This window comes from Typha angustifolia, chromosome 14, assembly GCF_048772165.1.
Source record: "Typha angustifolia cultivar Huaian chromosome 14, ASM4877216v1, whole genome shotgun sequence".
NCBI classification, from domain to species: Eukaryota; Viridiplantae; Streptophyta; class Magnoliopsida; order Poales; family Typhaceae; genus Typha; species Typha angustifolia.
In genome coordinates, this window is record NC_133252.1 from 5,582,557 (window position 1) to 5,595,791 (window position 13,235).

Below are 13,235 nucleotides of genomic sequence, written 5' to 3' on the forward strand. Positions count from 1 at the left end.
ATCATCGTTCAACGAGCCCACCATTGAGTTCTCTTCTCTGCACCCCTCTTTTGCAACAAAGGATTTAGCACCTTCACTTTGCGCGCATGGTTTTATCGTAACAGCCCACCTCTTTGAGCAAACAAGAAGAGGTAACAAAGGTCGTTCTTTTTTATCAACGGATAGCCTGTAAAATGCCCAAGCAGAGTTGCTTGACCCTCTTGCCTTCTGCTTTCTCCAGCAAATCATCCTATTCTAGCACTAGATCTGCTATTGCAACTTTCTAGCACCATACTTAATTTTCGTTTTCCATGTGAGCCCATAATCTAAATTGTGTTTATTTTTCTTTCAGCTGTATTGTTCATGTATGAGGCCATAATTTTTATGAGATCTATTTGTATCTTTTAGTTATATGCAATGTGGATTTATACTATGCAGTGAAGATTCACATGTATGTATTCATACACATATTTCTATGTAGTGCAGACTTCGACCATCCACTGCGGATTTAGAAGTATGCAGTGAAAATATTTTTCCATATAGTGCGGACTAATACTATGCACTACAGATTTGCAAGTATGTATTGATGACATTTTTCTTCGTAGTACGGACTAATAATATGCACCGCAGATCTACTGTGGACGTGGTATGCTATATAGCTGACTCATACTTATTACTTACCATGTATTGGATTGCTTTCTTATATATAGTACAATTTTTTGTTACAGTTTTTCTTCATAATTATATTAAAATTAGGGAGAAGATGTCGAAGGTTGAAGAAACCATTGACGATGGGTCCTCTAGCAAAAGGATGGATAACTGGACAGCTGAACAAGATTTTATTTTATTGAGCTCTTCATTAGCAAAATGTAGCAGAAAGTTACAAAAGATGGCTGGAAGGAAATAATTAAAGGGTATGTCGTAAGTCCCAGACACTCAATTAATTGTGGAGCATCTACAAATTGATAGAAATCCTTTGTGAAACTCATTAAATTACAAGAGCATTTTAGAAAGAAGTGGATAGGGTTGGGGTCATATCCTTCATAAGCCAGTGGCTCCATCTGATAAAGACTGGGATGTAAAGATAAAGGTATAAAATGGATCGTATATTTTCTCTTATTAATAATTTTCTTTTAAACCCCCCGCCCCCCCCCCCCCCCCCCCTCCCCTTTTTTATTGTGGCACATGACCTATTGAAACTTTTTTTAAGTACATAATGACTCCCTAACAAAAGAGATTAAGTGAGGTATTTATGATTGTTTAGGTCATTATATACTGATAAAAAATTTAGAGAATCATTATAAAAATAGTGATAGTTCAAAAGTGAAAATAAAACTATCCTAAATTTTATCTTTCATTATTTTGTTTGGAAACCAAATTCACCACCCTCTTAGTTTGTCCATTTGGGCCAACAAGTTTCTTTTTTAATAATGGAAAGGCAAGAGCAATTTGCTCTAAAATAAGAGTGATTGGGCTCTCCTGCAAAGGAAAAACAAAATTGGGTAAACATGTGAAGAGTGAAATCATATTGATTTTTCACGCAAATTGCTCTTACGTACTAGATATGAGATATCATTTTGTAATATAAATTTCCCACTTAAACGAAAAAGAAAAGATAAACCAAGTATTCTTTCACCCTTCAAACAAAACAAAGAGCATCACTGAACATAAATCAAGAAAATAATTTACATAAACAGTTCCTGAAATCATGGAACAGAAAAGTGACATAAGTCCAGACAGGAATTTAGCCACACATTCATTATCAGAAATAAATTGCTCAATTTTTGGACAAAAGAAATAGTGTCTCACTATTATTCAGTAAATTGACAGCATCTATAAATGTAAAACCAATAGGAGCAAAAATCTTTCCGGTGAGAAACTGTTTTCGAACGCCCACTTAATTTGAGTTGATGTCAAATATGAGCCTAACTGACACTTGGAAAGGCTATATTATGATATTGATTGACAAAAAAAAAATGCTAATTTTTATATTAAACTTAGAGTGCATAGATGAAGTTTCTTCAAATACATAAAACCAAAGGACCCCTAGTGATTGATACGATTTTTGACTATTGAGTTTAAAAGGAAAAAAATGCAGGGTAAAGCTTTCCTGCAATTTACTGATTGACATTACAATTCCTGTATAAAATGCAGGAGTATGAAAGGTGATTGATATATCCAGCAACGCCTTGAATACATCAAATGTAATAATTCTGCTTTCGGAAAAAATTTCCTAAAAAAATTGCCACTCATGGCATGTTGATGAAGCAAAGTAGAATTTTGAATATGGATATGCAAATGTTATCAGAGCATATTGGATGGCCCAACTCATTTATGTGCCTCAATAAATTCTCTGTATTCCTTCTTCATTTTGACACCAGATACAGTTCTGCATGCACAAATATTGACAAGATTAGCAGTCCACAATAGCTACACGTTGTAAAAAATGCTAAATTATGAGAGGAAAATATATAATTAAGACAACCAAGTTTTGCAACATGGAACTCAACAGAGATACAGCTTCAATGAGTGAACGTTTTATATATATATACAATAACTTACTGACTACTTTTTAATGGCCCAAGGGTTTCCTTCAGGAAAAAGAAAAAGAAAAACTTTTAAGGGGTTATTCTTATTTTTCTCCGTAATTATTATTCTGCCACACTTTAGTCCTAAACAAACTAAAGCCGCCAATCTGAAATAAACTAATTCCAACATATCTGAATCAAGTTTTCACGTCTTTATATATATGTGCTCTCACCAAATATCCTTTTGTTACTACTTGCTGGGCACTTCGTAGCTTTTTTGTTTTGCAGTATATCTTTATTTACATTTGAGGCACAAAAGGACATACGAGACAAAAATGTGATGCTTGCCCACTACGGCATTTAAACCTATTACCTTCATTTCCCTTCTAGTTTTCACTAGATACTTCCTTAAATCTCCCAAAACTATTGCAATATCATGAACAGAACTAATGTAGTTCAGCAAGTAAACAGTATTGCACTAACGTATTAGAAACAATCTTGTGCTATTGTACTGCTCAGTTTCAGCGCTCTACTAAAAATAGTTTAGCCTATAATTTCCACTTCAACAACCTATAATTTGGCTCCTTGTCTTTACAGCCCAAATTCATACCATATAAACCCTACTTTGCCCAAGAATAACTGCTACATAGCTTTGCCAATATAGGTTGGCAAGACCATTCTTACATACTCTATTTCTGCATTGTTAATCACAAACAGTTCAGTTAAGGCCCTGCCTTCAATTTATAATTCCGTCACCAAGAACAAAGACAACAATCATAATCATAACTTTACGTCAAACAGAATCAGAAGATTCCTCAAAAGACGTGTGAATCATAGTGAGCAACCCTGCTTCATGAATCATATTATCCATCAATGAAACAGGGCAATTTGCCTTTTGTTAAAAAAAAAAGAATCATATTAGCCTTCATAGAAGTGGGTCACTTGAAATTCTAATGATTTCCTTCTAAGTTACAATGGAATGTTCAACTAGAATACTGATTAGTTATGGAATTAATTACTATAACATAATGATGCAGGTGAATTCACAGCAATGCATGATCAAACATCCTTCAGGTTCTGCGAATAAGTTTATTTTAAAAGGCCACTTTACCCACTACAAAATTATGAACCACATAAGTGAAATAAAATTACAGAATTATTTAGAGTAAGAGAAGGATTCATTCTCTTCAACTAACTCTGCATATTGATGGACTGAAATATAATCAATACAACACGGATGATAGATGTCAAACCTGATCATTTCTTTATTTTTAAAGAATTGCACACAAGGTGTTCCCATAATCCCTGCAGCTTCGGCTATTTCAGGATCTTCTTCAATGTCAATTTCAACAAAGTGAACATTATGATCGAATTCATCAATTACCTGGCACAGAAGAGAGTTCCAAGTTCAGTAATTAGAGAAAAGTCATAGTAAAGAATAAACATATATATATATATATATTTGTCAGATATAACGAACATACAGAAAGTAGTACCCCAGAAATTTCCATTTACACATAAATCTTTATTCTTGTGACAATCCATTTCTAGATCTCAAATGATCCTCCAAGATTTCCTCCTTTATTGCTTCATTTCATAGTAAATGGCCAGCTAAGACAAATTCAAGTGGAATTCATAAGACAAAACTTTTAATACTCAAATTCATGAAGATCCCACATCAACAACAAGTAGGTGTTTCAGTATTCTAACAAATGAGGCAGCTATCACAGAAATGTTATAGCCTCTGCTCTTGTTAGAATGGAAGTGGTAAGATGTGACTATGGACTTTGTCATGGGAATTCCTCGCACCAGACCAAATCATGATACAATTTGGGTGATTGTTGACAGTTTCACTAAGTCTGTCCACTTTTTGACTATTTATATAACTCACTCCCTAGATCATCTTGCACAGCTTTATATTAGGGAGATTGTTTGACTCCATGGAGCACTTTTGTCTATCGTGTCTAATCGAGATCCTCATTTTTTTTCTAAATTTTGACGGAGTCTTCATTTAGCTACGGGGACGTGATTGAAATTCAGCTCAGCTTATCACCCGTAGACCGATGGACAATCCGAAAAGACTATCCAAACTCTTGAGGATATGTTGCAAGCTTGTTCCTTAGAGCGAAAAGAAAATTGGGATGATCATCTTTCACTTGTAGAGTTTTCTTACAATAATAGCTATCATTCCAGTTTAGGACTAGCACCTTACGAGGCACTGTATGGTAGAAAATACAAATCTCTCCACTTTGTTAGCACGAGGTTGATGAAAGACAAGTATTAGACAAGGATTCGAGTTTTGGCCGATCCCGAGTGGGATCGGCCGAAACGGATCGGGATCGGCTATAGCTGATCCCAATCCAGGCCGAAACCACTCGGTTTCGGCCTGCTGCAGGCGGCTACAGCAGCTGACAACTACTGCTGTCAGCAGCAGCTAGAGAGAGAGAGGGAGAGAGAGAGTGAGGGAGAGAGAGGAAGGGAGAGTGAGGGAGAGAAAAGGAGAGAGAGAGAGAGAGGGAAAAAGCGAGAGAGTGAGAGAGAGAGGAAAGATTAAAAAAAAGGGTATGAGAGAGAGAAAATGGAAGAGAGAGTGAGGGAGAGGGAAAGATTAAAAAAAAGGGTATGAGAGAGGAAAAAAGGAAGAGAGTGAGGGAGAGGGAAAAATTAAAAAAAAATGTGAGAAAGAGAGAGAGAAAAAGATAAAAAAAGGAATGTGAGAGAGAATGAATACTTTAGACTAACAATTAGAGGGATAGAAAAGAAGAGAGGGAGAAAAAAAGATTTTTACTTTTTAGGCTTTATATGTGAGTAATTATTATTTCTTATTTTCTTATAATTTTTTCTAAATTTTTAGAAATTTCTCTAACATTTTTAATAATATTTAGAATTTTATTTAATTAAAATAGTCCGATCCGATACAAGCGGCCGATACGACCGATACGGCCGATACAGCCGATACGTATCGTTTTTTCGGACGGCCGATCCCGATCCCGATCCCGATATCGATTTTTGGAACCTTGGTATTAGAACTAGATAAGGTACAAGATGCCACTAAAAAAGTTGTCATAATTAAGGAAAAACTTCTGACAGTTCAAAGTCATCATAAGAGTAATGTTGATAATTGGAGAAGAAATCTGGAAATTTAGGTAGGTGACATAGTTATTCTAAAGGTGTCACTTTGGAAAGGATTGATCATGTCTGGTAAGAAAGGCAAATTGAGTCCTCGTTTTATTGCACATTTTAAGGTGTTAGAGCGGATTGGTGAGGTGGCATATTGAGTAGCACTACTACTTAGATTAGCTAAAGTTCTAATGTCTTCTATGTATCTATGTTGAGAAGTATGTGCCTAGTGCTGATCATGTGATTGATTTTGAGCCTCTGGAGATCTGAGAAAATCTATTTATGAGAAGTAACCTATAGAAATACTAGAAACTTAGCAAAAAGACAGGATAATTCTATTTGTGAAAATTTTATGGAAAAACTACAAGCCAAAATAAGCAACTTGGGAGCATGAGGATGAAATGCGAGAGAAGCATCTAGAGCTATTTCAAGGATGAAATTTTCTTTTGTTGGGAATAGTTATAAGAAGTGAAAAAACGAATTTAAAAAAGAGGAGAGCGCACGTGCACTACACATGTAACCTCCCTTCCCTCTCCTTCTTCGTCGCATAACATGAGGAGTGACTGCGGGATTTCTAGCCACTCTGGATCAAATTTGGATTAGGATTAAAAGTTAACCTATAAATAAAAACCCTAATCCTATCTTGTTCACCCACCCTGACCCTCTTCTTTCCTTTCTTTACCGTTGGAGTCACGATGTGGGATCAAACGGCTGGAGCTTCGCTAGAGCAATTGGAGACCACCATGCAACTCGTTGGTGGTGATTTTAGCATGTGGACTAGAGTTTTCAATCTTTTCACGCAGATTAAGGTGAGTGTGTTCACTCACGTTTTTATCCGTCTTGTATTTCATATTTAGTTACATGAATATGTATTTTTCTATATGCAAATTGAACGTAATATTTTTCTGTGCAAATTTAATATGATAATTCTGCGTGCATAATATATGACGCATTGCCTTGCTATACTATGTGCAAAATAACAATTTTTGAGGATCCTGAATATTAGCGGAAAAATATAATCGATAGTTAATATTGAGTTAGAGAACAGTCCCAGTATAGATCGCTTGAGAGTTTTCATGATGACTCAAGTCTACTTAAAAGTCTAGGAAAAAGACCTATTTTAAATCACTGGCTTTAACCTTTTTAGGTGACTTTAGCGGAGTTAGGAAACAATCCTAGGTTAGATCAAAAGACTTCCTGAGGTGACTCTAATATCTCTCAACGGTTAGTGGAAGAGATATGGTACGTTTATTACATAGTGACACGTCTTGATGATCCTAACTAGATCAACTAAGAAAAAGACATGAGCGTCATCTCGAAGTGACTTCTAATTGATGTGGATCCACATGGTAATAGAGCTGATTGAGACAAATAACCAAGGTTCCCAGTATCGGGATCGGGATCGGCCGTCCAGAAAAATGATACGTATCGGCCGTATCGGCCATTCGTATCGGATCGGACTATTTTTTAATTATATAAAATTCTAAATATTATTTAAAAATGCAGAAAAATTTAGAAAAAATGACAGAAAAATAAGAAAATAAAAATTACTCACATATGAAGTCTAAAAACTTAAAAAATGTATTAACTTACTCAAAATTTAAAACTTTGATGAATACCGAACTGGTTTTCGTAAATTTCTAAAGTCTTTATCATCATCATAATCACCATAAGTTTGTAAATATTGATATCTGGGACCTGATGCTCTAAAAAGTAATTCCATCATATTAGTTATATTGTATGGATCTTGTTGTGTGACTTACGTCTAAGGAGGATAATAACCAGTATTTGGATCTTGTGTCTGAGAATACTGAGAATACTGAGGATAATAACTAGTATATAGATCTTATGATAGCTCCAAACAATAAATACTCGATGTACTATAATCATAGGAAGCAATATTCTCATGACGACGTCGCTGATATGTATATACATTCTCAGTTCCTCTGTCTTTAATCCTTATACCTCCTTAACTTTCCTCAATAAATGTAAATGGAACGATCTCACCACTATGTATTATCAGGACTATGACTAGTACTAGTAGGTATACTATCTCTGGCTGCTGAACAATTCGTACCAGCCTCTGCCCTCATTGTGATCTCTCCCAATATCTCATCTAATCATGGGTTATCTCTGTTATCTAATAGCCTGTCTTCTATTTTTCTGATCCATGGGTCTTCTTCATCAAAAACATGATTTAAATCAATCAGTTGTTCATTTTTTACCTTCTTAAGTTTTTTCTCTCTCAATCTCATATTATAATGACAAAAAACTAACTTCTCTAATCTTTCCATTGTCAATTGGTTGCGTGTTTTTGTGTGGATTAAAGAGAAAGTAGTCCAATTTCTTTCACACTATGATGAAAACATAGTTTAACTTAAAATCTTCTTTGCTATTGGGATCAAATTTGGTGCCTCCTATTTATAGATAGACCACTATTCAATTGGAGTGTTATGAGATATAGCTGTAGTAATTTTAACAGTACTGAATTGTTCAGCTCTCAATCTATATCTCTCCATTTGAAATCAGAAATATATTATTGACTTATTGCATTCTGATTATATTGGAAGTTAAAACTTTAATCAAATAATAATAAAATTATTTAATTGAATCATAACTCACTTCTTTATCGCACAGGATTTGTTTATGAATATTAAGCTCAAGCTTGCTGATTACCTTCCTAACCCCCAACAAAACTTCACTATCATTATTCACATTTTTAGAGAATTGAAATCTTAGATTAAGAAAATACCCTATAGAAATTTAAAATTTGTAAGCATTTAAGTTTTTAAATATTCATAAATAAAAGTAAATTAGTAAATTAAAACTTAAGACTTAAAAGTATACCTACCAGCATCGTGTATATCTCTATGTAGTTGTTTGTTTCATCTAGAATCAATTATCTTCTACCACTTTCTATATCTTTGGCCCACATTTTCTTTTTTGATTCTTTTGCTATGTCCATTATCTCATATAAGAAACTCATCTCAGACTTATCATCACTGTCTACAAGCCTTAATACTTTGACAAGAGGCTTAAATACTACGGCGGCAATTGTAATATTATCCCAAAATGTATTTCCAAGAGCTATATTTTTCAAAGTTTCACCTAAAGATTTATATTTAGGTTTCATATTCTTAATTTTTATAGACCACTCCTGTGATATAAATATCCGTATAATATCATCCTTGTAGCGCATGATACTCTCTAAAGCTAAAAAGTGAGTGGCAAATCTAGTGACGCCGGGTCTGATAATCTCCCTACCACCAGTCATCTGCTTGAGTAAATTAAGAACCCAACCATAATTATATATAAAATTTGTTAACCTCTGACCTTCACGTATGACTATGTTAATTTCAGGCTCTTTTGTAATATCCTCTAACATTAGATCAATACAATGTGCAGCATATGACGTCTAATATAAATGAGGTTTTTATCATCAGTAAATTTCCAATAGCATTATCAGTAACCACTTGGACAACTCTTTTTTCACCAATTTCTTGTACCACCTCATCCATCAACTAACAAATATAATCTGTATTTTTGAAATGAGCAGTAGCATCCACAGACTTCAAAAATATTGTCCCCATGCCAGAGTATACTAAGAAGTTAATTATATTTCTTCTGTTTTGTGTACTCTACCTATCACACATCAGTGTACAACCAAATTCATCCCAATACCATTTAAATGTCTCAATGTAAGTATGAAGTTCATCTACCTCTGAGTCAAGATATTTAGTAGCAATATCATTTGAACTAGGAGGCGGAACATTAGGCCCTACTGATTGTATAGCATCTACCATAGTGTGATAGTAAGGACTATTAGTTACATTGAAAGAAATATGATTGTAGAAGAAAAATTTAGAGATAGCCCTATCAATGTGTTTCTTTACATTTTTAATTCTTTTGAGAGCTGTCTTGATGGAAGTCTGTGTACGACCCCTTTTTTTTTGAAGATATGTATCTACTGGTCCAATATTTCTAGACACTACTGTAACACTAGGAGTCCTCTAGGTAGAACTGCTGCCCCCATATTCTTTCTCCTTGTATATTAACTGATCTAGATCTCTGAAAGTTATCACTAATGCTTCTTCTCATCTCTTCCTCTTCTCTATACATATTTCTACTCTGTTTCATTGCCCTTCTCATCTGTCTCTCCTCATTCTCCTTACTTTGCTCACTGCTATCAACATCAATGTGTACAGAATTATGCATCAATTCTTCATGAACCATTGACTCTATTTGTTGTGTAGATTATTTATCCTTCTTTTTGCTAATTAAATTAGCCAACATCTGTTTTCTAACTTCCAAGGACACTTGAGTGCAAGCTGCTACATTTTCTTATCTTTCAGCTAAATGTTCTTTCAAACGGCTGACACTATCACTCATTTTTTTCCACCAGTTGTATTTAACATGTCTTTTATCTTGCCCAATAGTGTTGCAATGTTGCCACCCAATATTAGTATCATATGACTTCTCTTTTGGAGCCATTAATATTTTAACTCTGCAACTAAAAAACATAAACAAAAATCAAAATAAAATAATTTAAAATTTTATGAGGCGAAGCACCAGGCCCAATAGTGCTGCTGCTGTAGGTGTGCAGCAGCATCTGCTGTAGGTGCAGCTGCTGCACAATGAAAAAGAAAAATAAAAACTAAAAAAAAACTCACCCAAAGTCGTCGTAGATCGAGGTCGTCGAATCTTCGTCGAAAAACGTCGCCGGAGGTCGAGGTCACCGGAAATTTACTCAGTCGCCGGTGAGAAAGAGACCCGTGAGAAAGAGAAAGAAAGAAAAGAGAGAAAGAGAGAAAGAGAGAAAGAAAAGAGAGAAAAAGGAGAGAGGCAAGTGGGGGGTGGGGACATCAATTATTGATGTCCCCCTAGTCGGATTTGACCTGTTCCCACCCGTTTCGGTCGGAATCAGCCGAAACCCCAGTCAAAACCAGCAAACCGGCTGGTTTCGACCGAAACGGCCGATCCCACTTGGGATCGACCGAAACTGGAAACCATGCAAATAACATTATTATTATTGAGAAAAAAATTTAGTATGTCAGAATTGACCATATTATGAGATGACTCTCTGTTATTATTATTGCTATTATTATTATTATTTAAGAACATGCTTAGTAAAATTGTCATTTTATATTGCTAAATTTAGATTTATTTGACTTTTAAGTGAATTCTACTCACAGAGCTATAGTTGTTGACTCATGGAATTTTCCCTTCTAATATTTTAGGTAACAGTCAGTATAATGACTAAGCGAGATACACCGAGACCCCACCTCCACTTAGAATTTACCATTTTTACCTTTTAGTTCTTTTGGACTTTATGTTTTAAACTATTTATTAATTCAATTTACTTAGTCACATCAGTGATGACATTGATCTTTTTCTTTTGTTGGATAATATTTATTAAAGTTAGTTGTTCATAATTAAATTCTTGTCATATTAGGACTTTGAAAAAATATTAGTTAAAGATTTGTGTATCTAAACGAGATACACCGGGACCCCACCTCCACTTAGAATTTACCATTTTTACCTTTTAGTTCTTTTGGACTTTATGTTTTAAACTATTTATTAATTTAATTTACTTAGTCACATTAGTGATGACATTGATCTTTTTCTTTTGTTGGATAATATTTATTGAAGTTAGTTGTTCATAATTAAATTCTTGTCATATTAGGACTTCGAAAAAATATTAGTTAAGGATTTGTGTATCTCAAGTGTATTGAGGTACATGACAAGTCATGATTCTGATTTTGGGTCGTGACAGTTTCACTCCATATAAATAATTTTTTTGTTCTACAAGAAAAAAAGAGAGTTGTATACACATTTCATTATTGAACATTAGTGTTACCTTGGAAAGAAATTAATAATTTAAACTGTTGCATATAGATTAGATGCTTAAAATAACTAGGATTCTCTTAAAAGTTAAATCCAATACATATTAAATACTTTATATTGTTGTCACTGTGGTGATATTATGCACACTACAAATATGTTGCTCAGACTACTATAACCGATGCATTCATGCTAGGCTAAACTACAGAGGATTCTTTCATTATAGCCTATAATAGACATTCTTTCATAAATTTAAAAGTCAACATAAGCAAATAAATTGGGAAAACTTACTCTACACTATGTGAAAGGATCAAAGAGTGAAAATATGCACATCTGTTCTTTGACCCCTTTTACCTTTTTTTACTGAAAAATCAGACTAAAAAAACTTAGTTTCAAAATTTACATAATTCAGTCAAATTTACTCGGTCAGCTGGAAATGGAAAGTGCAATAAGCAGAAAAAAATGAAAGTTGCAGTGCACATGCCTCCCTCTCGCCTGTTACACGACGAGGGAGGTGGTCACGATTTCTTCGGCTGAAACCACCAGTTTCCCTATCAAACCAACCTAAAAAACCCTCTATAAAAGCCCTAGCTAACCCCAATCCTCTCCTCTTTCTTCCTTCCCTTTTCTTCTTCTTTCTTACTTGTCGGAGCATTTGTTGTGGATTTTGGTCGTTGGAGCGATTGAAGACAATCCCCCAACTCACCCATGAGTCCGATTCTATCCCATGTATTTAAATTAATATTAATGTAATACATAGTGTAGCACCTCAATTATTGTGCTCGCGGTTTCATCAGTGAAACTGGCTGGCAGCTTCAGGTTGTCATCACTCCAATGCAAGAACCTTCGTCACATTGTCCTCATGTCTTGAGGCATCTGGGGGAGGTTACGCCATGTAGCCTCCTATTGTCTGTTTTACACTTGTCGTGTCCAACATCGGTCGTGTCCAATCTTTCGGACGAGCTTCCCTCCTCATGAAAAGTTTGTTAGTGACTTCTGTAGCCTAATTGGAAGAACCGAGCACCTATGCACTCCTCATCGTCAACCGTCTGCCTTGGCTGACCTTTCCCTTACCTTGAGCGAGTAAATTGGTGGCATAGAATTTTTCGAAGCAGTCGATGTTGTTGGCGACAAAGATCTCCAACAATTTCCTCCCGTCATCTTTGATGTCTCGAGGCACATGGACATGAACTTAGGCTCAACCGTCGTGCAAACAACAAATATATTGATTATGAGTACCTATCGGAATTTAAATTGTGATAGGTATAACTTAGAGAACAGTCCCGATATAGATCGCTCCCTAACTTTCTAGTAATGACTCAAGTCTATTTTAGATCATTGTAGTGATTTTCTTAGATAACTCCAACGAGATTAAGTAAGAGGAAAATACTTGATCTAGTTTCAAGCTAAATAAAAAAACTTCTTATGTTGACTCTAATTTTTCTCAACCATTAGTAGAAAAGGCGATGAGCGTTTGTCACATAGTGATACCTTATGATAGTCCTAATTGAATCAACTAAGAAGAAAGCACCCGAAACTTTATCTCAAAGTGATTTCTAGTTTATCTAGATCCATAAGGCACTGACCCAAATAAGAAATATTGCATTTATTTGATATTTAGAAGTTTCCCATAATGAAATAACAAGCATGTTATCAGTAACTATTCGCAGCATCCTCCTTTGAAAGCTATCTGTTATCTTAGTTTATTTGGAAGATATTGGTTGTATAACTTGAACATCTTTATCTCCTTGAGAGTTTTGATTGAAG

At 34.8% G+C, this 13,235-nt stretch overlaps 1 protein-coding gene across 2 annotated transcripts in view; it reads right to left on the bottom strand.

Moving 5' to 3' along the window:
• Positions 1–1,933: 1,933 nt before the first annotated feature.
• Positions 1,934–13,235, bottom strand: part of LOC140775787 (thioredoxin reductase NTRC-like) — a 28,675-nt gene continuing 17,373 nt past the window's right edge. The window contains exons 9-10 of one of the 2 annotated variants that reach the window (XM_073119219.1): positions 3,761–3,891; positions 1,934–2,368 (exon numbers count right to left, since the gene is read on the bottom strand). In XM_073119219.1, coding sequence (XP_072975320.1) covers positions 2,308–2,368; positions 3,761–3,891 — 192 coding nt within the window. In that variant the 3' untranslated portion in view covers positions 1,934–2,307. The remainder of the gene's footprint in view (positions 2,369–3,760; positions 3,892–13,235) is intronic. The other variant, XM_073119220.1, reaches the window with a different exon arrangement.